At 36.8% G+C, this 27,656-nt stretch overlaps 1 protein-coding gene across 3 annotated transcripts; it reads left to right on the forward strand.

Annotated features, from left to right (window-relative positions):
• Positions 1–1,141: 1,141 nt before the first annotated feature.
• On the forward strand, positions 1,142–26,494 carry LOC127660877 (FHF complex subunit HOOK interacting protein 2A-like). 3 transcript variants are annotated; one of them, XM_052151337.1, is made up of 18 exons: positions 1,142–1,159; positions 1,344–1,480; positions 2,402–2,480; positions 2,662–2,831; positions 3,223–3,327; positions 6,606–6,728; positions 7,853–8,095; positions 9,610–9,806; positions 10,971–11,085; positions 13,605–13,681; positions 14,257–14,449; positions 14,668–14,840; positions 16,426–16,569; positions 16,959–17,049; positions 18,222–18,365; positions 20,877–21,017; positions 21,223–21,326; positions 21,594–26,494. In XM_052151337.1, exons 2-18 carry the CDS (start codon positions 1,436–1,438, stop codon positions 21,703–21,705), a joined length of 2,256 nt encoding a protein of 751 aa, XP_052007297.1. In that variant the 5' UTR covers positions 1,142–1,159; positions 1,344–1,435; the 3' UTR covers positions 21,706–26,494. The 3 variants fall into 3 exon arrangements, with proteins under 3 accessions (XP_052007297.1, XP_052007296.1, XP_052007294.1); XM_052151336.1 differs by lacking the exon at positions 1,142–1,159 and adding an exon at positions 1,167–1,266; XM_052151334.1 differs by lacking the exon at positions 1,142–1,159 and having other exon boundaries at positions 1,179–1,480.
• Positions 26,495–27,656: the final 1,162 nt, after the last annotated feature.

A 27,656-nucleotide genomic window follows, 5' to 3' on the forward strand; every position in this document is an offset into this window, starting at 1 on the left:
TTATGAAAATGCTTACATTATAAAATATAAATATAAAACATCACATTTTAATATAAATTGGGCTTTAAAATGTGGTCTTGAAAAAATATCACTTACAAATTGAATTAAACTTTAAATAAAATGAATTGTAATTAAAATAGAGATCTTTATTATTATTATGAATTACCTTTTTAAAGTAAAACATTGTAAAAAGTGTGTGATATTTGCTTTGAGCAATAACTCTTATTTAATAAATGTTCTTGTGAATTTGTCATTCAAATTTTATGTGATTCAATGTTTTAAACTAAAAGCCTAATTTAAAATAAAATGTTAACACATTAATCAAATTTCTTACCCTAAGAATTCTATCAATATCATAAAGTCATATTTTATGCTATAATATGTATAACAAGCACTATACTAATACATCTGATTAAAAAAAAAAGTAATAATAAAAAACAACAAAAAGTACAGAACAATTCATTACGAAGGCATTTTTTTGCCCCTACATTTTTAATTTTGGGTGCAAAATTTCTGATCCATGTTAGATGAGTAAAAAGACCCCTCTTAATTTTGTTTTATTTAATTTATTTATTATTTTCTTGCTGCTTTTTGTCTTTGTTTCCCCTGTCATTAAATTTCTGTTAATACCTTTTTTCTGTATTTTAATTATGTGCCTTGTTTAATTCAATCACATTTGCATTGCCGGATTTGTTTGGATAGTTGCATTGTCCAATTAAAAAAATATTATTATTATTATATCAATTCTGATCCTTTTTTCTTTTCTTTTTTTTTTTTTTTTATCAATTCTGATCATGCCCGAGACACAGAGTGAACGTCAGTAAGAGTCCTGAATTTCACAATACGAGTATTTTGTTATTAGCATTTTAATAATAATAATAATAATAAAAACAACAATAACACAACAGTAATAATGATAATAATACTACTTTTACTATTTGCATAAAATTGTGCAATGGCCCCAACTTTCATTAAATGTATTGTCAATGTATAATTCAAATTTAATGTAATTATTTTTGGTATATTTTTAAAGCCTCGTTTCAAATAAAATATTAGTACAATACGTAAACAAATATTGTTTTGTGTATGTTCAGTATATCAGTTTGCAAGAATCTTTCATTGACGGCAGCGGTCGGTGACCGTCGTTCTGTTTATCTCGGTGAGTTTATGTCTTGAGCTCAATGAAAGTGCCACCGTGGCCTTAAAAAGACAAACCCACATTATTCTCACAGTGACTGTCCGTGTTTTTCTAACCGACATAACAGTGTACGTATGGTGTAATGTAAATACACACTCTAGCTGTGTGTCGGATATATATGTTTATGTATGTACGTGTGTTTTAGTGTAAGTATTCAATCTGGATCACCGCAGCAAGAGAAGCAGAGGCAAGAGAGAGGAGATCTCTAAAACCAAACTCCTCTTGTCCAAAACCAACATGTTCTCCAAGTTCACCTCCATCCTACAGCACGCTGTCGAAGCGGTGAGACCTTTAAAAATGTTTAGTGCACCTTTAATGGCTGTTTGACTAAGAATATGCAAATTTGGAAAGTGAGAGTCGGGTTGTTTGTGTACTGAAGGCCTGCTAGCCCATAACACGAGCGAACGATGTATTTTATAAATAACGATACAAAAAAAAAAAAAAAAAACGTTTAAAGTATCTTACTGTTTATTGGCTTGTGTTTGAGCGTGTGTGATTTTCGTAGATTGTGTTTTTTATTATTAGTCGGACACAGTCTATGTTTGCTGTGTATTTTAGCAACTGTGCTAAATCTTGCGCAATTTGTGGTTTATTTGGCTAAATGCCTCCGTTCACGCCGATCTTTCGAGTTGTTAAATAATATAAATATTTAGCACATTTTCTAGATATTTAGACAAGCTATTGAACATATGGTGTGAGTATTTCACTGCATGTGCATTGCATGTATCATTATTAGCAGGCTGTTAGCATGCTAGCAGGACATTTGCCGGATGTAAACAAACAGCTGTTTCTGTGCACTCGCTTAGTAACCCAAACATTGAATTGTCTTAACATCAAATCTGTACCCTATATTGTTCAAGTACATTTACAGTGGTCCCAAAAACGATTTGAATAGTTAAGTCACACTTATAAATGCCTGCTTGTCATTGCATTAGATAACAGAGTATCAAAACTTTTGGCATTTTAAAGAAAGATCGCACAAGCACACTTATCAAGAAAAAAAAAAAAGATAGATAGATAGATAGATAGATAGATTTTCTGGTTTTCAAACTCCGTAGAACACGTCCATAGTTAATTTGATTAACTGCACCTGTATTACTACACTTATTCTTGCTGTAATTTAGTTTTGCTCATCATTTAGAAGGCACTTCATTTTGGGTTGAGAAATGGCTGATGTTTATGATTGATCATTTGATTTTTCAGCTTGCACCGTCACTGCCCTTGCAAGAGGACTTTGTCTATCACTGGAAGGCCATCACACATTACTACATAGAGACATCAGGCAAGAGATTACCTGCAATGACTTTCCATACTGTCTGTCTTTGTCCATGCCTTATTTTTGTAGCTAATGATTAATAGGAACAGCAGCATGGAAGCACATTAAGCTGACAGATATGATTGTAATGTGTATAACATGCTTCTGCATATTACCAAAACACTATGTTTCATATCTGATTATGTAGATGACAAAGCTCCAGTGACGGATACAAACATTCCCTCCCACCTGGAGCAGATGCTGGACATTCTGACCCAGGAGGAGAGGGAGAGAGAATCTGGAGAGACGGGACCCTGTATGGAATATCTTCTTCACCACAAGATCCTGGAGACGCTCTACACCCTGGGCAAGGCTGATGTGAGTATAGATGATGATACCATTTGTAAACAAATACTTGGTGGTGACACTCCAGAAAAGAGCTGTTTTAGAGTAGCACTGCATTCAAATTTTTTGTCAGAGGTACTGCTCCTCACTGGTTTGCATGCAGCTTTTTTCTTATTTTGACGGGAAAGAAGTTACTGCTTGCTTTGTAAAAACGTCTACTAGCATACAAGGTATCAGATTTAAAGATTCTTCTCACTGGCTTTTATTGATATATATATTGGGTAGGTAAGGCAGCATCAAATTGTCTACTGTTCCGAAGAGCCTTTGCATTGGGAGCATGCCAAATAAACCTGTGATTATTTGACCTATGTAGCTTTAACCCTTGCTTTACTGGAATTTGTTCTCACTGTGTTTTCTCTTTCAGTGCCCTCCTGGAATGAAACAGCAGATTCTGAGTTTCTACACAAAGCTACTGGGTCGAATTCGCCAGCCACTCCTGCCTCACATCAATGTGCACAGACCTGTACAGGTAATCACATTCTTAAACGGTGTTCACACTCCATATCCTGCCCATGTTCGGAATTGAATATTAGAAGAATACAGCGCAAAACACACTGTGGACTGTTAACATTTTTACAAATAATATACAGGTCATTTGTCACATGGGAGATTGAAGGTCAAGTTGAGTGCATTGTAAGTTACAGTACCCAATAGAGGTGTGAATCTTCACAGGCCTCATGATTCGATAACGATTCGATTATAAAACAATTCTTGATGCTTCACGATGAATCTTGTCCTTCAATTATCTTTCTTTTTTCAGTTTCTTCAAAATGTGTATTTTCCTCAATTTTTTCCCTTTCAACTTTTATGTAACAGCTGTTTTAAAAATCAGAACTAGTAACATTGCATAAACTGGCCTTTTTATATTCAGTATGAGCTGTGAACAAAACATGGAATATACACAAGATTAAATAAATGTTTCTATAGTTTAAATGAATATCTCCGTTTTTCAGTTTCTTATAAAAAAAATCTCTTAAAAGCACAAAAAAACTGAATAAAAATACATCAAAACACACTGAATATTATTACTTCAACTGATTATTTTATTATTTTTATTTTTGTTTAAGCATCGTAAATCATTTAATAGTATTTAATTATTATTTAAAATGAATCTATGCAATGCTATTCATTTTCATTTTTAAGCACAACTGGAAGTTGCTGGTCCAGGATGAGAGATATATCTGCTTCTATGAGAGTGCAGCTGTCAGCTTCTCCTCTCCTCACCTGCACAGGTGATAGTAAAGCAGTTTAAATAGTGCAGTTGTGGCTTCAGAAATTGATCTAGTTCTATCTGTTTGCTATGCGAGTATAAGATAAAACCTTTATCATCAGGTGTGCTCACTGTCATGACAAACGAGTGACCGACAATGACCAAAGCCAATGAAAAGGAGAGAAAAGCATCGGGGGTAAAGAAAAAAATTTAATGAAAACATCAACATCTTTCAAACCGCTGCCTCGTCATTATTTTCTTCTGTTCAAATCAGTGCAATTATCGGTGCAAGCTCATCTTTCATGATGTTTGTTGGCTTCTTATCATGAATAAACTCTCCCGTTGCTATGTGCGTGGGTTTGTGAGAATTTCGGGATCGTAGTTTCATTCGGGCACAAATGGTCATGTGTTTGATACAGCTGGTCTGCAAATAGTCGTGTTTGTGCACTTGACTTTAGTGTATGAACTTAACTCGTGTCTTTGTTTCCACATCTGTCTTTGGCGTGTGCACCACTGCTCTGCCGTTATTTAAACTGAACTCAGAAGCGATTCTGATTCTTTTGAGAATCGATTCAGAATCGTTTGAGTATGAATCGCGATGCATCGCTGAAACGATTTTTTCCAACAGCTCTAGTACCAATGCAGTGTGCTCTCTTTTATACTTCACATTTTTCCAAATGTAGCTGGTCATCTGGGTCTTCTATGCATACAGTAAGTTTGCATGCTATGCAAAGCATACATACTATATACTGAAGAAATAGTAAGAGTAGTGTAAAATATGTTGTTCTGAACACAAAGTTTCAGCAAGCTTACCAGCAAGCCATCATGATTGTAGCCAAATTTTATACATCTTTTTCTCATACATCCATAATATCATTGATAAAGTCATACATTGATGTGTATTTGCCCCATCCTAATTTCTTCTGTTTTTGTGGATTTTTCTTACTAAATTGTTTAAGATCTTCAAACGAGATATAACAAAACAGAGGCAGCCAGAGTAAATACAAAATACAGTTTTCATATATATATTTTTATAAAATATATATTATTTTTTTTTATTGTAGCAAAAAAGTTATCCAACACCTATATCACCTATGTGAAAAACGAACTACCCCCTTAAACTTAATAGCTGGTTATGCCATCTTTATCAGCAACAACTTAAACCAAACACTTCCGATATCTGGAGATCAGTCATTCTCAATGCTGTGGTGGAATTTTGGCTCACTCTTCTTTGCAGTACTGCTTTAGTTCAGCCACATTGGAGGGTTTTCGAGCATGAACTGCCCGTTTAAGGTCCTGCCACAGCATTCTAGTCAGAATTTTGACTAGGCCACTCAACTTTATTTCTGCTTCTTTTGAGCCATTCAGAGGTGGACTTACTCCTATTCTTTGGATCATTGTCTTGCTGCATAATTCAGTTGCGCTTAAGCTTCAACTCACGGACTGATGACCGGATGTTCTCCTTTTGGATTTTCTGGTAGAGAGTAGCAAAAAAAGCAGAAAAGCATCCCCACACCAGCACATTACCACCATGTGGTAGACCGTAGGTATGATTTTGTGGAATTCTGTGTTTGATTTACGCCAGATTTAACGGGACCCCTGTCTTCCAAACAGTTCCCCTTTCAACTCATCAGTCCATAGAACATTCTCCCAAGAGGTTTGAGGATAATCAAGGTGTGCTTTGGCAAAATTCAGATTAACCTTAATGCTCTTCTGAGTTGGCAGTTGTTTTTGCCTCGCCACTCTTCCTTGGATGCCATTTTTGGCCAGTGTCTATCTAATATTGGATTCATGAACAGTAACCTTTATTGATACGAGAGATGCCTGCAGTTCCTTAGATGTTGTCCTTGGCTTTTGGATGAGGTATCGCTATGCTCTTTGAGGAATTGTGGAAAGTTGGCCACTTGTGGGAAGGTTCACAACTGTTCCAAGTTTTCTCCATTTGGAGTTAATGTCTCTCACTGTGATACTTTGGAGTCCCAGAGCCTTTGAAATATCTTTGTAACCCTTCCCAGACTGATGTATTTCAATTCCCTTATTCCACATAATTTCTGGAATTTTTTTCAACCTTTGCATAACGTGTTACTGGGTGAGCCCTTTTAGCCAATGTCATGCTGCTGAAAAAGATCTATTTAGGTGTTGATTTGATTGAACAGGTCTGGCAGTAATCAGGCCTGGGTGTAATCAGGCCTCTAGTCCAACTGAACCCCATTATGAATGCAGTTTCATAGATTTGGGGATTTATTAACTAAGAGGGCAAATGCTTTTTCACACAGGTCCAGTTGGTATTGGGCAACTTTTTTGCTTCACTAAATCACATTATCATTTAAAAATTTTTTTTCGTTTTTTTTTGTTTACCCAGATGGCCTTTGTTTTATGTTAGATTTAGTTAGAATTTTTTAAACAATGTAGTATGAGATATACACAGAAACAGAAGAACTCAGGATGGCTGGCAAATACTTTTTCACAGCCCTGTAGAATTAATCCCTTAGATGTTTTTCTGACTATTGGTGATGTATCTGGTGCTTTTTCCTCAGAAACTTGTCCGTCTGTGTGGGGAGGTTCTAGCTGCTCCTACAGAGAATGAAGAAATCCAATTTCTGTGCACCGTCTGCGCCAAACTTAAGCAGGACCCTTACCTTGTCAACTTCTTTCTGGAAGTAAGAGTTGGGGGATGTGTGTATATAGTGTCTATCTCTTTTTTTCTCTCTGTCTGTCTATCTGCCATAGAATTTTGACAAAACATGGAATCTTATAGCTTTTGAACTGACTTTGCTTCATGAGTGCAACCATGATGCCTTAAGGCCCCAGTATACTTGCAGTGAAGTTCATCTTTGCTCCGAGCCAACAGCTGAGCAACAGTATACTGTTTGCAAACATTTCAGATCCTAGCCATACCACTGTGGGAGGAGTATAGACGAGCATTTAAATATGAAGATACACAAGACTCTACTCATTCTATGAGTAGAATTCACATAAGATCAGGAAACAAAGCCGTTTTAACCACTCAGTGATGATTTAAAGTAATATACAGTATATGCAGTAAATAATGTGTAATTTGTCATGTTTACATTCTGCATGCATGGTGCTAATGCACTAACATACTATACACAGCCATAATATGCACAGAATACACTCTGTTATTGTAATTTATGATGACCTTGATACTCTGCAAAGACTGGTGTATGCATTAGCATTTATGGGCAAAATACAGACAAAAGAATGATAAGAGGCATATCTCACTTTGGGCAGATGTATAAATGGTTTTTGGCCACACATGGCACATGAATTTAGCAGCATATCAAACAGCAGATTGAATGGGGACTTAAAAGAGTATTTGAGTTGATTTTATTCCTGTTGTAGACTAATTAAACAAAAAAAGAAATAACATTAGTTCTTGGAAAAATTCTCAATTGTACAAATGTAAGTTTGCACCAGCTCACGAACAACTCTGCATGCCAGTGTATTCATAATGACTGATCTTAACTGACTGAATAAAGTTGCTGAAATTAGCGCTCTGCCTCAAAGAAGGTGGAGCTCCAGGTCACACATACCAATGATGTGGACCACTGGCAGTAAGGACGTGTTCAGCAGCTGGTATAACATTTTCCTGAGAGGTCGTGCTGGCAAGCGGATATGAACCACCGAAAGAAACTCTAAACACCTTTGTATTTGGCCAGATTTATAATTGCAATGCTGATAATGTTGGCAGATGTATCTAGGTTTTGGAACAGAACTACCATTGGCATTCTGGTAGTTCTCCATCTTTGATTTGTTTCTGCAGAATAAGAATAAAAGGTTGGAGGCTGCTAAAGCTAGTGGATCTGACTTAGTGAAAGAGGATCCATCCTCTCCAGACACAGGACAGAATCAGAACCAAAATACCAGTCCAGTCAAATCTGCTCAGGAAGATGCAGTGTGTAAAGCCACCAGCCCAGTTGAAGCTAGTCCCTCCGTCCATTCTACACTGTCAAACAATGACAACTACAACCTAGTCAGCTCCTTGCTCAACCTCACTAAGAGTCCAGTAAGTACTACTCGCCGCCACCACCACACTCACCCCCTGTTGGATGAAACAAAAAAAAGGTCATTCTGACGGTTTTGAGATGTTGCGACTCTAAAAGGGGGTCATATCATTATTCATGAGGAATCAAATTTTCCTTGATCTTTTGGATTAGACTTCATTGTACTGTGAAAACATACTGTAATTCAGTGTTTCCCAACCCTGTTACTGGAGGTTTACCAATAGTACATGTTTTGATGTCTCTCTAATCTTACACACCTGATTCAATTTAGGCTCTGTAGTAGAGACTCCAACCCTGTGTCTGGAATTGTTTACTGTCACAGTATGTACTGTATTTCATATGGGATGCACTTCTCTGCTGGTAAAATAGTACATTCTTGAGGAGTGCATGCAAGTTGTATGAACTAGAATGCTTTGGCTGCATTGTACATTGTGTAAAGTCATGCCAACAAAGAATTTGAATTTGATTCTGGATTTTACATCACGTAATCCGGGGTCGTGGGTATAGACTCGTGACCCGAATGTTAGACTTAATAAAAACCGCAATAATAATCTACTCTGGTTTTGTTGAAAAAGCACCATTTAAGGAAAAGAAAATAGCATTCTGAGATTATATTCTCACCAAAATTGTACAGAGCGGTTATCTGAGTTACTGTAGACTTTGTTAGTTCGAACCAGTCTAGCCATTCTCTGTTGACCTCTTTCGTAATCAAGGCATTTCCATCCACAGAAATGCTGCTCACTGGATGTTTTTGTTTTTGGCACCGTTCAGAGTAAATTCTAGAGGCTGTTGTGTGTGAAAATCCCAGGAGATCAGCAGTTACAGAAATACTCAAACCAGCCCGTCAGTATATCACTTACAGTTAAAAAGAGAAGTCTGACTCCTGGTTCACTGCTGTTCTTTTAAATCTAGAGTTTTGAACATGCTGTCTCCTCCGCTCCTGAAGGATTAGGCTTTCGGGATCATACAGTGCCCAGTCGACCCGCAATTCAGAATCTCGCCAGAAATAATAGGTCATGCGGGATTTCTGGCTTACTGTTTTATGAATATAAAAATACTTCTACATTGGCATACTGGTTTTGGCATACTATATAATAGGGAATTGTGGATATTCGGATGCAGTGCCTGAAATTGATGCATCAGACCAAGAAGGCATCCAGAATGTGTAGTCATGGTGTGCCTCCAGGAACAGAATTTGGAAACAATGCTGTAACATTCTGAACTCAAAATATCCTCCCTAGTGGTAGAAATATATGACACCTTTAATGTCACTTACTGTTTTGCAGCAATTTTTCATCCAAGGCAACTTGAAGTGTACTAATAAATAGTTTACAGGGGCTGCCCATTTAAAGGAACCAGGGTTTGAGTGTGATAGCAGCCTAGATCGATATGAATTGTGCGTGTGAGCCAGATCTTCTAACCTCTTTACTGGTACATTTAATAAATTCTTGGAAGTGATTGTTTGAATCATTTGAGGACAGATGTGTTTGTGTGTTTACTGTTGTCTTTCTCTCAGGATGGTCGTATTGTAGTGAAGGCATGTGAAGGGCTGATGCTGATAGTCAGTTTGCCTGAACAGGCTGCAGCCCAATGCCTCACAGAGAACACCGAGCTCAGTCAACTACTCACAGACCGGCTGGCACAGTTCTACCGGGCCCTACCCCAGTCCATGGACCCTCTTGACATTGAAACTGTGGAATCTGTAAATTGGGGGTAAATGAATAACAATCTATAGTCAAAAACATTATTTTACTCAAACATTCAAGTTTTAAAGGAATGTTGGCAGTTCTGGAGGATAAGTCGAAAATATTTTCTGTGGTAATTGATATTTATGCCACAAATGCTGTTGATAAAGCTTGAAGTATATATATTATAATGGTTATTCCAGACCTGGAAAAGTCATGGAAAGTAAGTACATTTTAAAATGTATCATGAAATGTTCATGAATATTGAATATCAATTTTTCAATTATGCTATGCTCTAAAACGTGTAATTGGCTGGAAAGTTGTCTTTGTAAGTGTGGTCCCTATAAATGACCCTTATCCAGTAATCCAAGCAACCTTAAAAATCATGGGGGAAAAAAAATCATTGGTCAAAAGGTGTGAAAACCCTGCATATTGAACTTGGAATTAGGGCCCAAGCACTGAAAGTGGGGAGGCCCTATTGTTCTTCTAAGGATTCTTGCTCTGTAGCACCCCCTTGAAAATGGGCATGTAAGACAGCCTCTGTAGTACCCCCATTTTCACCTCTAGTCACCAAAATTGGTACATATATAGTTCTCATCTTGCCAGACAACTTTCATAATTATAGTCATTAGGTCCGCCCAACAGGAAGTCGGACATTTAGCATTTATTTTAATATTGCAGTCTCTGAACTTTTAAATATTCCTCCTAGGTGATTCATGAGACTGTCACCACATTTAGACAACATTATGCCAAGACATTGAAGATGCTAAATTGCTAACATATTTTGATATATCGAACAGTGTTGCCATAGTGAGGCATTAAATTAATGGCGAATAATGGGAAACAGGAAGTGTCTCATATCTTCTGTGTGCAATGTGTGATTTAGATAAAAATTTACATTTATGCTTATTTTTGGGAGCTAATCTCATGGATGTGACAATTTAGGTTATGGTCATAGCGCCACCACCTGGCAGCAGGAAGTGTGGCTTTTACAACAGACTTTAAAATGGCCTTCTTAAATTTACCCAACTTGCTCAAAAATTGTTTAGAATAATGTAAAATGCATTGTTTTCCGATAGCCACCGGGTGGAAATAGACACATTTTAAAGAGCAATCCTGAAATTAATTTAAAATACAATTAACAATGACATTTTTTGAAAGAATATTTAGTGTACTGTATGTGTATGTATAGGCTGGATGTGTATAATCTAAAGGAGGATGCAGTGGCTTTTGCTGGAAAACGTGCACTCATTTCCTTCTTGTCATGGCTGGACTACTGTGATCAGCTCATCAAAGAGGCTCAGAAGGTAAAGAAAATTAAATCAAAAACCTGGCAGAAGGTTAATAATCAAATAGCCGTTGCTCACTAGCCATGCTTTAATAATAAATAATAATAAGTTTTATTTATATAGCGCCTTTCCAGAGCTCAAGGACGCTTTACAATAGACAAGCAACAATAAAGGCAGAGGACAAAGACAGCAGACAAAACAACAGCAGGTAGATAACAGTGAAGGTACAAAAAATGAGAAGGTTAGGTAGATGGGACAGCACCCAGCGGAAAAAAAAAACAGTACAACTTAAGAGTTATAACATTCAGCAAATAAGTGAGTTTTGAGCATGGATTTGAATTCAGAGATAGTGTTAACAGAACAGAGTGATCGGGGTAGAGAGTTCCATATTTTGGGTGCTACAACACTGAATGATCTGCCCCCATCGAAACAAGGCGATGCCGAGGGACGACGAGAAGGCTAGAGTCGGAGGATCGTGAGAGAGCGAGTCGGTGCGTAGGGGTGAAGCAGATTACAGAGATAGGAGGGAGCCAAGCCGTGCAGAGATTTAAAAGTGAGAAGGAGAATTTTGAATTTGATACGGTAAACCACAGGAAGCCAGTGAAGATCATGCAAAATTGGGGTGATATGTGCAGAACGCTTGGTTTGGGTGAGTATTCTGGCAGCAGAGTTTTGAATGTATTGCAATTTGGAAATGGAGCTAGCAGGAAGGCCAATAAAAAGTGCATTGCAATAATCGAGACGTGATGTGATAAATGCATGGATGACAGTTTCAGCGTCTGAGATACTGATGAAGGGACGGAGCTGAGCGATGCGACGTAGATGAAAGAATGCTGATTTAGTGATAGAATTAATGTGAGAATGGAAAGATAGAGAGGAGTCAAAGATTACACCAAGACTTTTAACAGTACTGGATGGTTTGATGTGAGAGCCAGCAAACTCGCGAGGTGAAGTTAGTAGGAATTTTGTTAGTGAGTGACGGAGGTCCGGTAAAAATAATCTCAGTTTTGTCCATGTTAAGTTTTAAAAAATTTGAATGAAGCCAATCTTTTATTTCATGCACACAAGCAGAGATTTTGTCAGTTGTGATAGATAGAGTTGATGTACAGGTAGTATATAATTGAATGTCGTCAGCGTAAAAATGATAATTAAAACCATGACGCGAAGGATCTGACCAAGAGGTATTATATAAATTATGAATAGTAATGGCCCTAAAACGGATCCCTGTGGGACACCTTGCTTCAGGGGGACACTAGGTGAGTGAAAATCTTGAACTGAAATGTAGAACTGTCTATCAGAGAGATAGGAAGAAAACCAAGAAAGAGCAGCACCAGAAATACCCACATCCAAAAGACGAGAAATGAGTAGTTGATGGGAGACAGTATCGAAGGCAGAGCTGAGGTCCAGCAGCAGGAGCATAGACAGAGAACCAGAGTCACCAGAGGGAAGCAAATCATTGAGTACCTTAACTAGTGCAGTTTCAGTACTATGTAGAGGGCGAAAACCAGATTGAAGAGGATCAAAAAGATTATTTTCGACTAGAAAAGACTGAAGCTGGGAGGCAACAGTACTTTCTAGTAATTTAGCTATGAAGGGTAGATTTGAAATAGGACGATAGTTAGATAATACTGAGGGATCAATGTTGGGTTTTTGAGAACAGGGGTAACAGCAGCAGTTTTGAGTGGCAGAGGGAATGAGGCAGAGGTAAGAGATGCATTGATGAAGTGAGAAATAGGTGCAGAAATAACTGAATGGCAGAGTTTCAGAAGAGGAGTAGGAGCAGGGTCAAGACGACAAGATGAAGGGTTGGATTTCAAGATTAACTCAGAGACAGAAAAAGGAGTAGTCAGAGAAAAGTGAGACAGGGACTGTCCAGATTGGTTCGGCAGATAACTAATATTTGCAGCATCATTAGAGAGGCACTGGTTTACGGCATCGGTTTTTTCTAGCAGGTGAGTCATGAATGAACTACAGAGTTCATCAGAAGCTAGAGTAACAGGATTAGGAGGTTTGGTGAGTTTGTTTATTGTGTTAAATAATGCTTTTGGTCTGTTACTTGATTTATTAATTGTGGCAGATACAAAACTAGAACGAGCCAAGTTCAGGGCCGATTTGTAATGTTTAACATGTTCTATAAAAGCTAAATAGTGAACAGTCAGGCCAGTTTTTCTGTAGTGACGCTCAAGCCGTCTACCAGTGGTCTTTAAGATACGGAGTTCAGGAGTGTACCAAGGAGAAGAATATGTGGAAGGGACACTTCTGGTCTTAACAGGAGCGTGCTTATCTAAGATATCCGAAATTATAGAGTGATAGTTAGATAATATCAGGGAGGGAGAAGAGATATCAAAGACATCAGATAGATTAGAAGAAGCAATGGAGGTACAAAATAATTCAGTATCAACAGCTTTGTCCAAATATAGCAAGAATATATGGAGACATACAGCATTTGTGCAAATCAGTTGGACAATTTCATAAAAGAGGAGGAAGTGTTGGGTTTGTAGAATTTACGAGTTTAGAATTTTGTTTTTGTACTGTAGACAGCTGCTGCAGTTCTGGCCCGAGCCGTGAGAGAGCAATTCTTTGTTGCCGTAATGGAACCTCAGCTAATGCAAACGTAAGTGGCCTTTAAATACTGTAATATTTTAAAGTTCATTGTGTGTGTTAGGAAGAGTTAAACTAGTGGTAGATTGTTAAACTAATATTGAAAATCAACATATAATGCAGTTTGCAACCCATTTACTTCCACAATCTGACTTATTTCTGAATGAAAAACTGTAGGGTGGAACTTGATTTTACCTATCGGGAATTGATTGTACTGTAAAAAGTGGGCATTACATACCAGAAGTTTCAAAACTAAGAGGGCTCGGTGGCATCATCCGAAAAGGAAAGTAATTTCAGTGGTGGAGCATGTAATTGCATTATGATAAATAATTATGCAGACACAAAGATTTATTTTATTTGAAATAACATAAATGTAAATAACGTAAAGTAAATGGGGTGAATTTTGATTTAATGTTGACTTACAAGCTGTCTCTGGTCATTCTCACTTCCCCTGCAAATGCATTATGATTAGTATGTGATATTTATGCACTTTAACCCCAATATGCTGCTTTGTAAAGAAGAAGAAATTATCTTTCTCTCTTGCATGCACTCTCTCTCTTATCTTTTCTCATTTATATCACATTCCAGTTCAGAGGTCGGTATTCTTACGTCCACCGCCCTGTTAAACAGGATCATCAGGCAGGTGACATCAGCGTCCCTGCTGCAAGAGACCATTCACTTCCTGTTGGGAGAAGAAACAGCACCAGAGACACTTGCTGGCATTACCCAGCATCCCCTGAGACACCGACTCATAGAACACTGTGACCACCTGTCAGATGAAGTAACCCTTGCTGCGTTGATCGGCACATTATCATATCCCGCTTTGACTGGATGATCTAGATTAAATCAAATTTAGCAGTGCTTCTTTAGGATTTTTACTTTAGATCACATAAGATGTCATACACAAATCTTTATCAGTTCATTACAGATATACTTCTGCAGTATTAATGTTCTTCTGAAGGACTTCAGTAAGGTGTGGTTTTGTGTGTGTGGTTCTAGATCAGCATCATGACTCTAAGGCTCTTTGAGCATCTGCTGCAGAAGCCGTGTCAGCACATTCTGCAGAACCTGGTGCTGCGCTGCTTAGAGGAACGCAATTACACAGAAACCAAACAGCCTGAGGAACGAGAGGAGCGAGAACACATGGAGAACGGCCAACCGCATGACACTGTGTAAGAGCTGCTGTCTCCACTGCTGCTACACTGACTGATCATTCTGATCAACCCATCTGCACTTCTAAAACCTGCCATCTTCAAGATCGTGAATTTACTACGTTTTTGAATGAATAAAGCCTAAATGCATGACAACCAAAGTGATATTTTTGAAATGCTGAGCTGGATGCAGTGTATTCATACTGTTCGTGAAGGTCTTTACTAGAAAAAGTAAAGACCTTAAGACTTTAAAGATCGGTAAAGTTTTACCGATCAATAGGTGCCGATCAATGTTTTTTTTTTTTTTTTCTACTATCGGTTATCGCAAACTCTATGCCGAAAGTTCCTTTTTTTTCTCATTTTTTTTATTCCTCATCAATAAACATCATCTGGTAAAAACATATACAAATTAGCTCTTCATCTCATGAATGTATAGATTATAAAAAGCGTAATTTGATAAATGCTTCCATAGTGAGCATTTTAAGTTTGCTAAGTCTCTGTAATTTCAAAATAAGAGTCGGTGTGTTTCGGACATGTTTAAAGTTGCAAGTCCCCCGTAATGCACCAGATCTTAATTTTTCTAGTTATTATTGAGATTTTGGTTGCACAATATACTGCTTTTGGGATTTTATTCATTTTGGACTCTTGTAGCCTCAATGTCTGTGCCCTTCATTGTAAGGAAATATATATATATATATATTTTTTTTTTTGTTTTATCATTCTATGAATTGATCTTATAAGACTATTGGCCGCTTAATTGGTTATAAGCTTGTCCCACCAAAATCCACTATTGGTCGACCTCTAGTAGTATTTATTGAATAATGAGTGTTGTTTAAAGGCAAAATCAGTTCAATGCCTAATACAGCAAGCTCCATTAAAACAATTTCTGTTAAAAAAAATTAACAAGAGTCAGCAGGCTTCTAACCTGTGTCAAGTCATTTTTGGCCTTTTGAATTACAAACTTATTTTCAAGCTCCACCCACTGAAAATACTGAGTATCTAGTTAATAATGAAGTTTGACAAAACAATAATGTATAAAGTGTTGAAGAATATAATTAGCCTCTACAGTAATTTTACAATGGTTAAGGCTGTTATTGTTTTATAAAATGGTTGCAACAGCAATGGGATAAAAGGCACCAATTTTCAATTATATTATCAGAATAAACAATACTTTAGCTGAGTAATATAGTTCAATAGCCTAACTGTGGGCTGTATGTTGTTGCCAAGCACTTGGCACATTAAAATAGAAACTGCAGTCACCGGTGTGTGTTTATCTCCTCTTTACAATACATTTGAGTGTGACTCTTCAAATCAGAATTTGGGGTCAGAACTATGTTTTACAATGATGCGTTTTCAAATATATAGTTGTGAAAATGTGTCAAACGTAATTGCCAAAGGGATTGTATCCAAGCTATACATTATAGAGATGTTGCACCACATCAATTCTACCACTTTTTTCTTTAATGTTTTCTTGTAAAGATTTTTATACTGTAGGATTTCTTCGGTTCTGATGTATGAGTCTTCAGAGATCAAAGCACATATTGCTATGAGGTGTAGTCTGCATGTTTTCATTTTATAGTCTAAGTGATTTGCATTGTTTCCTCAGAGATTTGGAGGAAGACCCACTATTCTCAGACTTTTCCCCTGATAGCAGACTCTCCAGTCCTGATTGGTTAAGCTGTTCTCCACCACTGAGCACAGAAAATGCCAAACCTGATGGGAAGACAGAGGTTCACAAAATAGTTAACAGGTACCCCAGCACACCTTTCTATGTCACGTCTGACCAGCTGTGAGATTCTAGATTATTTCTTTCATCGTGGGGCGGCTGTGGCTCAGGTGGTAGAGCGGGACCCTGCTAATAGCAGGGTTGGCGGTTCGATTCCCGGGCCACACAACTCCACATGCCGAAGTGTCCTTGGGCAAGACACTGAACCCCAAGTTGCTCCCAATGGCATGTTAGCGCCTTGCTTGGCAGCTCTGCCTCCATTGGTGTATGAGTGTGTGTGTGTGAATGGGTGATTGGGACACAGTGTAAAGCGCTTTGGTAACCTTTAAGCGCTATATAAGTGCAGTCCATTTACCATTTTATGATGAATGTTGAACTTTTCTGGTAATCATTTCATGTTCTCTCCCCAACAGTTTCTTGTGTTTGGTGCCAGATGAGGCAAAATCTTCCAGTCAGGTTGAGGGCACAGGCTATGACACCTATTTGAGAGATGCACATCGACAGGTGAGGAATTAAACTGCTAATACTGATAGTTCTTTGAAAGAGGCAATTTAAACTGATTAATGGATATTAATCGAACTTAACACTTAAATAATACCGAAATAATTAATGCGTAATTAACTCAAATTAAGAAAAATAAATCGTTAGTGTACAGAGAACGATAAATGACAGCTATGGGGTCATATTTACGAAAAGTTATAAAGACACCGAAATTCATTCACTTATTCCAAGTTTTAATGTTGCTTTTTTTTTTTTAAGATGTGGACAGTTTTATTGTAAATTTCAACATTTGCATTACAGAAAAACAAGTAGATAACGCTGATTGTTGCATGTGGACTAATGGAGTGTTTCTCAAGCATTTAATGCTATCTAGTGTTCATTTACCCATGTAAAAGAGAAAGAAAGCGAGCGTGATTTTGTTTTGGTTGGAAAAATGAGAAAAGTAGCACAACACAATTGTGTGATTTTGAGTGAAGCGCGTTGAGGTCTTCATGTGTTGTTCTGACAACGCAGTACTGTGTTTTGCAACATATTTAATACAGAGGTACAAATAAAATTACATGATGTGAACGGACTGTCCATATTTTTAATTCAAAAGTGTAATATAGCATTAGAGGCTCGCTATAATGCCACCTGTTTTGTATTTTGCCATTTTATTCCAATCAATTTATTCTAATAATCCCAGATACAGACAAGCATACTTCTCCATTTCAACGTGGTCTTCTGATGTTTCTTACGACTGCAATCATGTGAAAATAAAATGACTGTAAGCTGGCCAATTTCAATAAATTGTCTCAATACTCGCTCCGTTTACGCATGTGGGGACATTTGGGGTGTGAAAGGTACACAATTTGCGATATATAAAAAATTCTGTATGGAAACGGCTAAAGAGACTATTTATTTTGCACTAAACCAAAATATATGCGACAGTGTTTTTTTTGTATTTATTTTTTTTAAGAATTTTATCTAACTTTTCTCTTTTGTCTGCACTTTGTAGTGAATGTTTTTAGTTTTTTTTCTTCCTACGGGCATTTAAATACTCTAAAAGTGACACCCTGCTATTGCTAATACAGTGCCGTATCCGCCCAAGAAGTCCAGACGCATTTCTTGCTGCATAAGAATTACAAATTACAGCTCTAATGCCATTGTCATAATATGTGGATGTATGTTTGCAGTTTCGTGACTACTGTGGGGTTTGTCAGAGGTGGGACTGGCGTAGCAGTCTCAAACCCTTTGAGAAGTGTAATCTGGACAGTCCATTTTTCGAGGGACACTTCCTCAAAGTGCTGTTTGACAGAATGGGACGAATCCTTGACCAGGTGTGTGAACTAAAGATGTAAAGGTGTATCGACAATTTAATGTTTTACTGGTAGTTAATTTGATTCAATAGTATGCCATGCAATATGGTTTACATAAGAGTGAATCTCAAAATCATGTTCCGATCACATTTCACCCAAAATCAAGAAAACAAACAGTAATAAAGGAAGAAAAATATTAAGGGGCATTAAGATTTTTTGCATTGTGACATTATTATGACAATTAAAGGAATATTCAAGGTTCAATACACGTTAAAGTAATAGTTCATTCAAAAATGAAAATTATCTTATGATTATGTCACATTTAAGCCATCCCAGATGTGTTTGTCTTTCCTTCTTCTGCAGAACCGAAATTAAGATTTCAGCTCTGTATGTCCATTCAATGTAATTGAATGGGTGCCAGCTGTTTGACGGCCTAAAAGGCATATTTAGGTAGCATAAAGGTAATCATTTAATAGGTTTATGTAAGAAACAAATCGATAATTAAAATTTTCACTTTAAATAATTAGTTCTGGCCAGCGCTGAGATGCTGTTTGAAATGACCTAACTCTCGCGTGACATTTGTTCCTCTGTTGTAAACAAAGCACTTCCGACTCCCAACGCTTTTCGATTACCTCAAGTGACATCTATGAGATGTGTCGACTGCTAGCAGAATTTGTTTTTGTTTTTTCAGTTAATAACAAATTATTTGTTACACAAACCTATCGATTTGCTTCTAAAAACATTCATTGATCAACTGGAATATCTACCTCAATATGCCTTTTGGACCATCAAACAGATGGCACCCATTCACATAAATTGTATGGACACACAGAGCTGAAATGTGCTCATAAAAATCTTAATTTCGGTTCTGATGAAGAAGGCAAGCATGCACATCTAGGATGTCTTAAAGGTGAGGAATTTCCTGTATTGCCTTTCCTTTTTTTAAAAATCTGGGTTACAGTGAGGCATTTACAATGGAAGTGAATGGGACCAGTCCGTAAATATTTAATGTTTTAAAAGTACATCCACTAGATATAAACTATATGCATGTTAACAGGATTTTAGTGTGATAAAATTGCTTACTAACCTTTTTTGTGTAAAGTTATAGACAATTTTACAACTTCGATGCCATAAAGATGTACAACGATCAGCCACAACATTAAAATCACCTGCCTAATATTGTGTAGCTCCCCCTCGTGCCGCCAAAACGGCGCCAACCCGCATCTCGGAATAGCATTCTGAGATTATATTCTTCTCACCACAATTGTACGGAGCGGTTATCTGAGTTATCGTAGACTTTGTTAGTTCGAATAAGTCTAGTCATTCTCTGTTGACCTCTCTCATCAATGAGGCATTTCACAGAACTGCCACTCACTGGATGTTTTTTTTGTTTTTTTAGGCACCATTCAGAATAAATTCTAGAGTGTGAAAATCCCAGGAGATCAGCAGTTACAGAAATACTCAAACCAGCCTGTCTGTCACCAACAATCATCCATGCAATTATCTAATCAGCCAATCGCGTGGCAGCAGTGCATACAATCATGCAGATATGGGTCAGGAGCTTCAGTTAATGTCAACCATCAGAAGTTGATGTCAGATGGGCTGGTTTGAGTATTTCTGTAACTGCTAATCTCCTGGGATTTTCATGCACAACAGTCTCTAGAATGACAAAGTCTACGGTAACTCGGATAACCGCTCTGTACAATTGTGGTGAGAAGAATATAATCTCAGAATGCGGGTTGGTGCTGTTTTGGTGGCATGAGGGGGACCTACACAATAGTAGACAGGTGGTTTTAATGTTGTGGCTGATCGTGTATGTCAACAAACCCTAAAATAGAAATAAAAATGATGATTTAAACTACAGCTCAAATAGATGCCAGAGGTCATGTTTGTAAACGAGAAGTGGTTCTCAAACAGTTTACCTGGATAAATAAAGGTTAAATAAAAAAATAAATAAGATGCGTTTTAACAGAATAATTAATGTAAGTGCTTTTATCAAATGAAAAGCTTCACATTTCTGCCATTTTTAAACCCTCAAAAAATTCCATTCACTTCCATTCTGTAACCTAAAAGTAAAGATGTGTTGAAATAATTTTTTGTGGTAATCAACATTATGCCTAAAAAAAATTTGTTTTGTTTGGCTTGTATTGAACCCTGGATATTTATAAAATATATAATATTATTACTGTATTTCTTTTTTTTTTCTCTCTAAAATGATTGTTTTACATTAATGAGAATCATCTGTGAGAATAAGAGAAATTAGAAAAAAACATATGGATGCATTAAAAATCTGGAGGGAAATGTGCTTAATTGTCATCATGACAATTTTGTCACCTAAAAATAATCGTCCACATTTTTTATTTTTTTTTATTTAGTTATTTTGTTAGCTATAATTAATTTTTTGTTATTATATAAATGTCCTTGTGTCAAGAGTTTGTGTGATTTAACAGCTGCTGCTTGTAAGCCTATTCAGAGTTGGGTATCCTCTTGATGTTTCTCTTTGTGTGTGTGTCTCTTGCTCTTTTTGTCCAGCCATATGATGTTAACCTGCAGGTGACGTCTGTGCTGTCTAAACTTTCTCTATTACCTCATGCTCATCTTCATGAGTATCTGCTCGACCCATACATTAACCTGGCGCCGGGCTGCAGGTCTCTCTTCTCAGTCATTGTCAGGGTACGACTGCACTTCTCCTCTCTAAATCAATACTTTAAACACCATAAGTGATAATATCGAATATCCTAGCGGTGCAGTTTTACTGGCATGAAAAGGTATTTTTCAGAGTCTTAAACATGGTCTAAAGAGGCTGAACTGGATTAATTCAGACACATGCAGTCTGTTTAACCCATTGCAATGGTGTTTGCGTGTATGCTTTAAATAGGTGGTTGGAGATCTGATGTTGAGAATTCACCGCATCCCTGAATTCTCTACCAAACTGCTGCTGGTGAGGAAGAGACTCCTGGGGCTCGAGCCAGAGGGAATGAGGTAACAGTCTCTGTATGTGTATATGTACAATACAAAATGTTAGAAAGATTAATTAAAGGAATATTTTCAACACCACAAATCTTCAGTCAAAATCAGGTCTCTTAGATCAGTGATTTCCAACCGTGTGGTACGTAGGCAAAATTGTAATATTGACCAGTTGTGATTTGTGCATTATCACTTGCGTATTGAAATGAGCAGTAATAGAGACTCGTTCCTTTACCATGAATCCAATTTCGTCTGATAATGATGTTCATCTTTGTGTTCCAGCATTGATCACGTGACATTGCTCGAGGGGGTCATTGTTCTGGAGGAGTTCTGTAAAGAGCTTGCCGCTATCGCTTTTGTCAAATTCCATGCATCTGCCTCCACTTCTCCCTGATTGTTTCGGCGCTGTACGCAGGACACGCATGGATTAATAAACCGACGAAAGGGGACGGATGACACTGGAATGACAAAACCAAACTGCACTCAACCCTTAGCACAGACTGCAGCCTGCGGCAGGATGTGCATTCAAGGATGTTTCTTGCACATTATCTCGGGTTGGTTCCATAACTGAGGCAGAGCAAACTGTTCTGATAAAGACAGTTTGGACTGAATTGCGACTAACAGGAACAGTCCAGCTGGAGAGGAGAGAGAGAGTGGATTTTGTAGCATTCATATTTAAAAGAAAAAAACTAAATAACTAAAGATTGAATTGTAATGCCAAAACAATAAGTAGGAAATGATATCTACTTAAATCCGATACAAGCAATGAAGACTTTTAAGAAAGTTAAATATGAACACGCTAAATCTTAATTATTAATAATTTCATTGTTCATTATTATTTGTTGGTCACAGTATCAAAGATACTGTTATTTTGCGTTCTCTGTTCTTCTGAGATAAAATCACTCTAGTTGCACTAGAATGTCAAATGTAACAAATAAAAAAGAATTCGGATGTAAAATCACATATCTCAGGATTCAAAGTCAAACTGTTTTTAAACAATTGGTGAATCAAAATTTTTTTTAAGCTAATCCTTTCTTGTTCATTCCAGTGTTATTTGCTGCTGTTCGTCTTTTAAACCAAACTGAAAGCAGCGTGGACTCTGAATCGAAGCGATCAATCTGAATCGAACCGGACATATTTGCATTCGTAATGCAAGCCGGATTCAGCTCCATTTATACGCGCATATTTATTTAACAGTGTTCCTAAACCATATCGGTGGTTAAACTTAATTTATGTTTTGTGTGTGCCTTGGTTAAAGCTAGTAGCTGTGTCTTTCATCCTGTATCATGTTTTTTTTTTGTTTTTTTTACTGGTTTAAGTTTTGGTTTAAAGGAATAGTTCACTGACAAAATGAAAATGTTATCATTATTTACTTGCCCTCATGTTCTTCCGACCCTGTATTATTTTATATTTTGCTGTTAAACTCAAATGGAGATGTTAGGTAGAATGTCCGTGCTACTCAAAAAAATGAGGGGTTGGTCATTAATACTGTCAAACTCCAATAAGCACCATAAAAGTAATTAATATGACTTGTTTAATACATCCAAAGTCTTGTAACGACATCCAACAACATGCAGTTATTCAATGATAATCTTCCCCTCCACCAGAGCGGAGAGTTTCATTCCAAAATAGCATCTTTGGATGTATTGTGCCAGGTTTGACTTCATTGGCAGCAAACACTGTTGGTTCTTACGTTGCAAGTTTTAATAATCACGACCGCAAATTAGATTTGAGAGTTACAGCAGAAGATTTTCAGTGATTAATTATTTACATTTCCATCTGTTCCTCATGCAAAGTTATCATGTGATTTGGTAGATGTGCTTAAGCCATATGGACTACTTTTATGATACATATGTGGTGTGGTGTTTAATATATATATATATATATATATATATATATATTATTGAATGCAGAATAGCAGCTCAGTATCTCTGCCTGACATCTGTTGTTGTGTTTCATAGACGAAAGATAATAATACTGGTTTGAAATATCATTTGGGTTAAATGATGACAATTTTAATTTTTGGGTGAACTATCCCTTTAAAGGGCATCTAGCTCAGAGATGATCAGATAGATTACAGTATCGCTGCTTCCTCATAGGGGAAATAAATAGCATTATACATTATGTATTATCTGGCAGTATGGAATTATACCAGCAATAGTGTTATTCATCAGGCTGCTCTTTTCGTACGCTCCTCTTTGAAAAGGGACACACTGGTCTAAAAACGCACACTGTGTACAATTGGCAAAGAAGGCACAGCTTGAAATAGATTATTTTTTTTTTCCTCATCAAAATGTGTTTCATCATGGTTTGTATTTATAGTCACAAGAGTTGCACACTAGTGTATATTTGTCCATTTTACATGTGCATAAGCATTATGTCTGTCTTTCATTTTCTTTAAAAAAACCAAAGGATCAGCGTAGGAGTAGACTGTCTGTCTCGGAGAGAAAGAACAATAATGCATCTTTTTTTATTGTTAATCGTGCACATTTTATACCAAGTACTAAATTGTTTTCAAACCGTAGATTTAAACAAATGTAAAGTTATAACCGTAGCAATGTATGGTTTGAAATGCATGCAAGGTCATATGTGTTAATATGCAAAGGAAAGTAATTTCCCTTTCTCTCCCTGACTTCATCAATAGTCTTTTTTGTCTTCAGTTGCCTATTTATGTGGATCTTTGTGATGCCTTATTTTAAATGCAGTGAATGGCTCTGGAATATGACCTCTGCCGTCCTTGATTTGAGTTATAAGAAAAATTTATTCATATTTTTAAAGTTGTAAAGAAATGTATTTTCAGTTGGTTTAAAAGAAGAAAAAAAATAATAATCTGGGCTTTCTCCTGTAAACGTATAAAGCTTGTTTTCTCTATGTAATTTATCTGCTTGGAGCTAAAACTGATTGTTCGACTGATTTCTACCTATTTCTTGTACATGTTGCTCGATCATTTGACTTTTTTTCTGTTGAATTTGAAGCATCACTGCCATGGTGTCACAATATGACACGTTTTAGGAAAACAAGGTTAAACGTCATCATTTTTTAGATAAAATGTCATCTAACCTATTGCTTGATTCTGTTGGGGCTGTAAATCTCTCCCATGAGATTTGCTCTCTCCTGTGGCTTTGCTTTATTCACTTTAGTCCGTCCATATTAAATATTTGCTTTTCTCAAAACAAATTGGGTGTGGTTTTGCAGTTTTCTGTTTTATATAAGGACAGTTACTGAGATAAAGCGAGTACTATTCGGCTGGTCATGTGGTTCTATCATGTAAGCCCCGATGTGTGGACCCTCGACGTGTAGAATAAAACAGCTTTTTTAAGGTTACATACACATTTGTTCATAATTCCTAACCTTTAATCATAGAAAACATTCCCTGTCTTAGGTCAGTTTGGATCACTACTGTATTTTAAAAATGTAAAATGTCAGAATAATAGTAGAGATAATTATATATTTCAGCTTTTATTTCTTTCATCACATTCCCAGTGGGTCAGAAGTTTACATACACTTTGTTAGTATTTGGTAGCATTGCCTTTACATTTTTCAACTTGGGTCACAACATTTTGGGAGCCTTCCACAAGCTTCTCACAATAAGTTGCTGGAATTTTGGCACCTCCAGACAGAACTGATGTAACTGAGACAGTTGTGTAGGCCTCCTTGCTCACACATGCTTTTTCAGTTTCTGTCGGATTGAGGTCAGGGCTTTGTGATGGCCACTCCAATACCTTGACTTTGTTGTCCTTAAGACGTTTTGCCACAACTTTGGAAGTATGCTTGAGGTTATTGTTCATTTGGAAGACCCTGGCTGATGTCTTGAGATGTTGCTTCAATATATCCACATAATTTTCCTTCCTCATGCTGCCATCTATTTTGAAGTGCACCAGTCCCTCCTGCAGCAAAGCACCCTCGCAGCATGATGCTGCCACTCCCATGTTTCACGGTCAGGGTGGTGCTATTCAGCTTGCAAGCCTCACCCTTTTTCCTCCAAACATAACGATTGTCATTATGGACACTTCATTTCATCAGAAAAGAGGACATTTCTCCAAAGAGTAAGATCTTTGTCCCCATGTGCACTTGCAAACTGTAGTCTGGCTTTCAGGTTATATCGATATAGGATTTGTTTTACTGTGGATATAGATACTTGTCAGCATGTTTCCTCCAGAATCTTCACAAGGTCCTTTGCTGCTGTTCTGAAATTGATTTGCACTTTTTGCACCAAACATCGTTCATCACTAGGAGACAGAATGCGTCTCCTTCCTGAGCGGTATGATGACTGCATGGTCCCATGGGGTTTATACTTTCATACTAGTCTTTGCACAGATGAACGTGGTACCTTCAGGCATTTGGAAATTGCTCCCAATGATGAACCAGACTTGTTTTCACAATTTTATTTTCTGAGGCCTTGGCTGACTTCTTTTGATTTTCCCATGATGTCAAGCAAAGAGACACTGAGTTTGAAGGTAGGCCTTAAAATACATCCACATGTTCACCTCCAATTCAGTACACACCCTGTCAGAAGCTAATTGGCTAACGGTCTGAAGGCTTGACATCATTTTCTGGAAGTTTCCAAGCTGCTTAAAGGGACAGTTAACTTAGTGTATGTAAATCTCTGACCCACTGGAATCCATTTAAAGTGAATCAATCTGTCTGTAAACAATTGTTGAAAAAATTACTCATGTCATGCACAAAGTAGATGTCCTAAACAACTTTCTAAAACTATAGTTTGCTAATATAAAAAAATGTGGAGTGGTTTAAAAAATGAGTTATAAAATATAAATAAAAATATGCAGAACACTGGTAAACACTGATAAACACACACACACATATATATATATATAAATACAGTACTAAACGTATAAATGTTTTTATCAATGAATAATATAATTGATTTGTGCCTACATAATTTTTTGCATATGCAGGACACTGGAAACTCTTTATAATAGCTAAATTGTTGTGCCGAAATTGGTCACCTAGAGAAAACGGTGACTAGAGGTCGCTGTTCATCAAATGATGGTGCGAGAACGCGCTTAGCGCACATGCACGTAATCGTGAGCGCGCTTGGAGAGTCTTGACAATGCTGCGGAGAAACAGCCGCATCCAGTGAGCGATGCTGTAAAAACGGGTTCATTTGCTTAAAGAAATATCCTTATTAGACAAGCTGTCCGTGCTCTGTCATCATGATTGTTTTTTTCTGTTTGTGTTTTGTTATTGTGAATGTTATTTATGCATTAGTTAGGCTACATTAATAAAAACAATGTGTAGTCCAGTGTTAATTGTTCATTTATTTATTTATTTATTGTATGCGTTTACTCACATTGTGATGGTTATTTAAGAATAAAGTATATTTATAAAAATATAATCACTGTTATTATCAGTATTATTATTACTATTATTAAAAATAATATTTTTTTTACTATTATTTTCCCAAAATTGATGTCTATACTCCAAAAAGCATTTTAAAGTTAAAGTCTTTAATGTTATTCAAATTCATTCATGCAATGTCTAAACTCCTTTGTTTTATTCTCTAAAAGCATTTTGGTCTGATGTGAACCACTAAAGAGATAAAGCAGAGGATACCGAAAAATGTTACCCTCATTTATTTAACATAAACTGTTTTTCAAATTCACCTAGTACAAAAAGTCTCTCTGTGACAATTATTCTAATAATCTTATATTTTTGATATTACTGAAGTTTCTAATGCTTTCCATCATTAATAATATGAGATGTGATCAAAAAGGCACATAGAAAGCATCATAATGCGCATGCGCTTGAGAGGGATCCCTTCTAGACACGACCTGGAGCATCCTGCAGATCAATGGTGCTTAATGCGCATTGTGGATCCGTGTACATCAGTCTCTGACAGAGCCATGAGAAATCGATTCCTCTGTCCGCACCGGACAAGCTGTTCTTGGTCATGTCTGTGCAAGGTGAGTGGGACACGTTTATTCACGAGCACAGCACATGAAGCCACTTACAGCACTAGTAATTAGTAACTAAAAGTCTTACAATTTAGAAAACATATATATATATATAATATATATATATAGGCCTATATATATTTTAATTTTTTTTTATTTCATAGGTTAATTTATTATTTAATTATTCATGAATTAACAATCATTATTTAAAGAAATGTTCTGGGCTCAATACAAGTTAAGCTCAATCGAAAGCATTTGTGGCATAATGTTGATTTCCATAAAAAATAATTTTGACTTGTTCCTTCTTTTCTTAAAAAAAATAAAATAAATCGAGGTTATAGCCAATTTTACAACTTCGTTACCATGACGATGTAATGCCAACAAAACAACTGTAAAAATGACAATTGAAACAACATTACAGCTCAAATAA

This window comes from Xyrauchen texanus, chromosome 20 (genome assembly GCF_025860055.1).
Source record: "Xyrauchen texanus isolate HMW12.3.18 chromosome 20, RBS_HiC_50CHRs, whole genome shotgun sequence".
NCBI classification, from domain to species: domain Eukaryota; kingdom Metazoa; phylum Chordata; class Actinopteri; order Cypriniformes; family Catostomidae; genus Xyrauchen; species Xyrauchen texanus.

Bases quoted from the DNA above. Each gene is read 5' to 3' on its own strand.
- LOC127660877 (XM_052151337.1), top strand. From the start codon at position 1,436: ATGTTCTCCAAGTTCACCTCCATCCTACAGCACGCTGTCGAAGCG. The intron at 6,729-7,852 runs GTAAGAGTTGGG...TTGTTTCTGCAG, and splicing joins TTGTCAACTTCTTTCTGGAA to AATAAGAATAAAAGGTTGGA. The intron at 9,807-10,970 runs GTAAATGAATAA...GTGTATGTATAG, and splicing joins GTGGAATCTGTAAATTGGGG to GCTGGATGTGTATAATCTAA.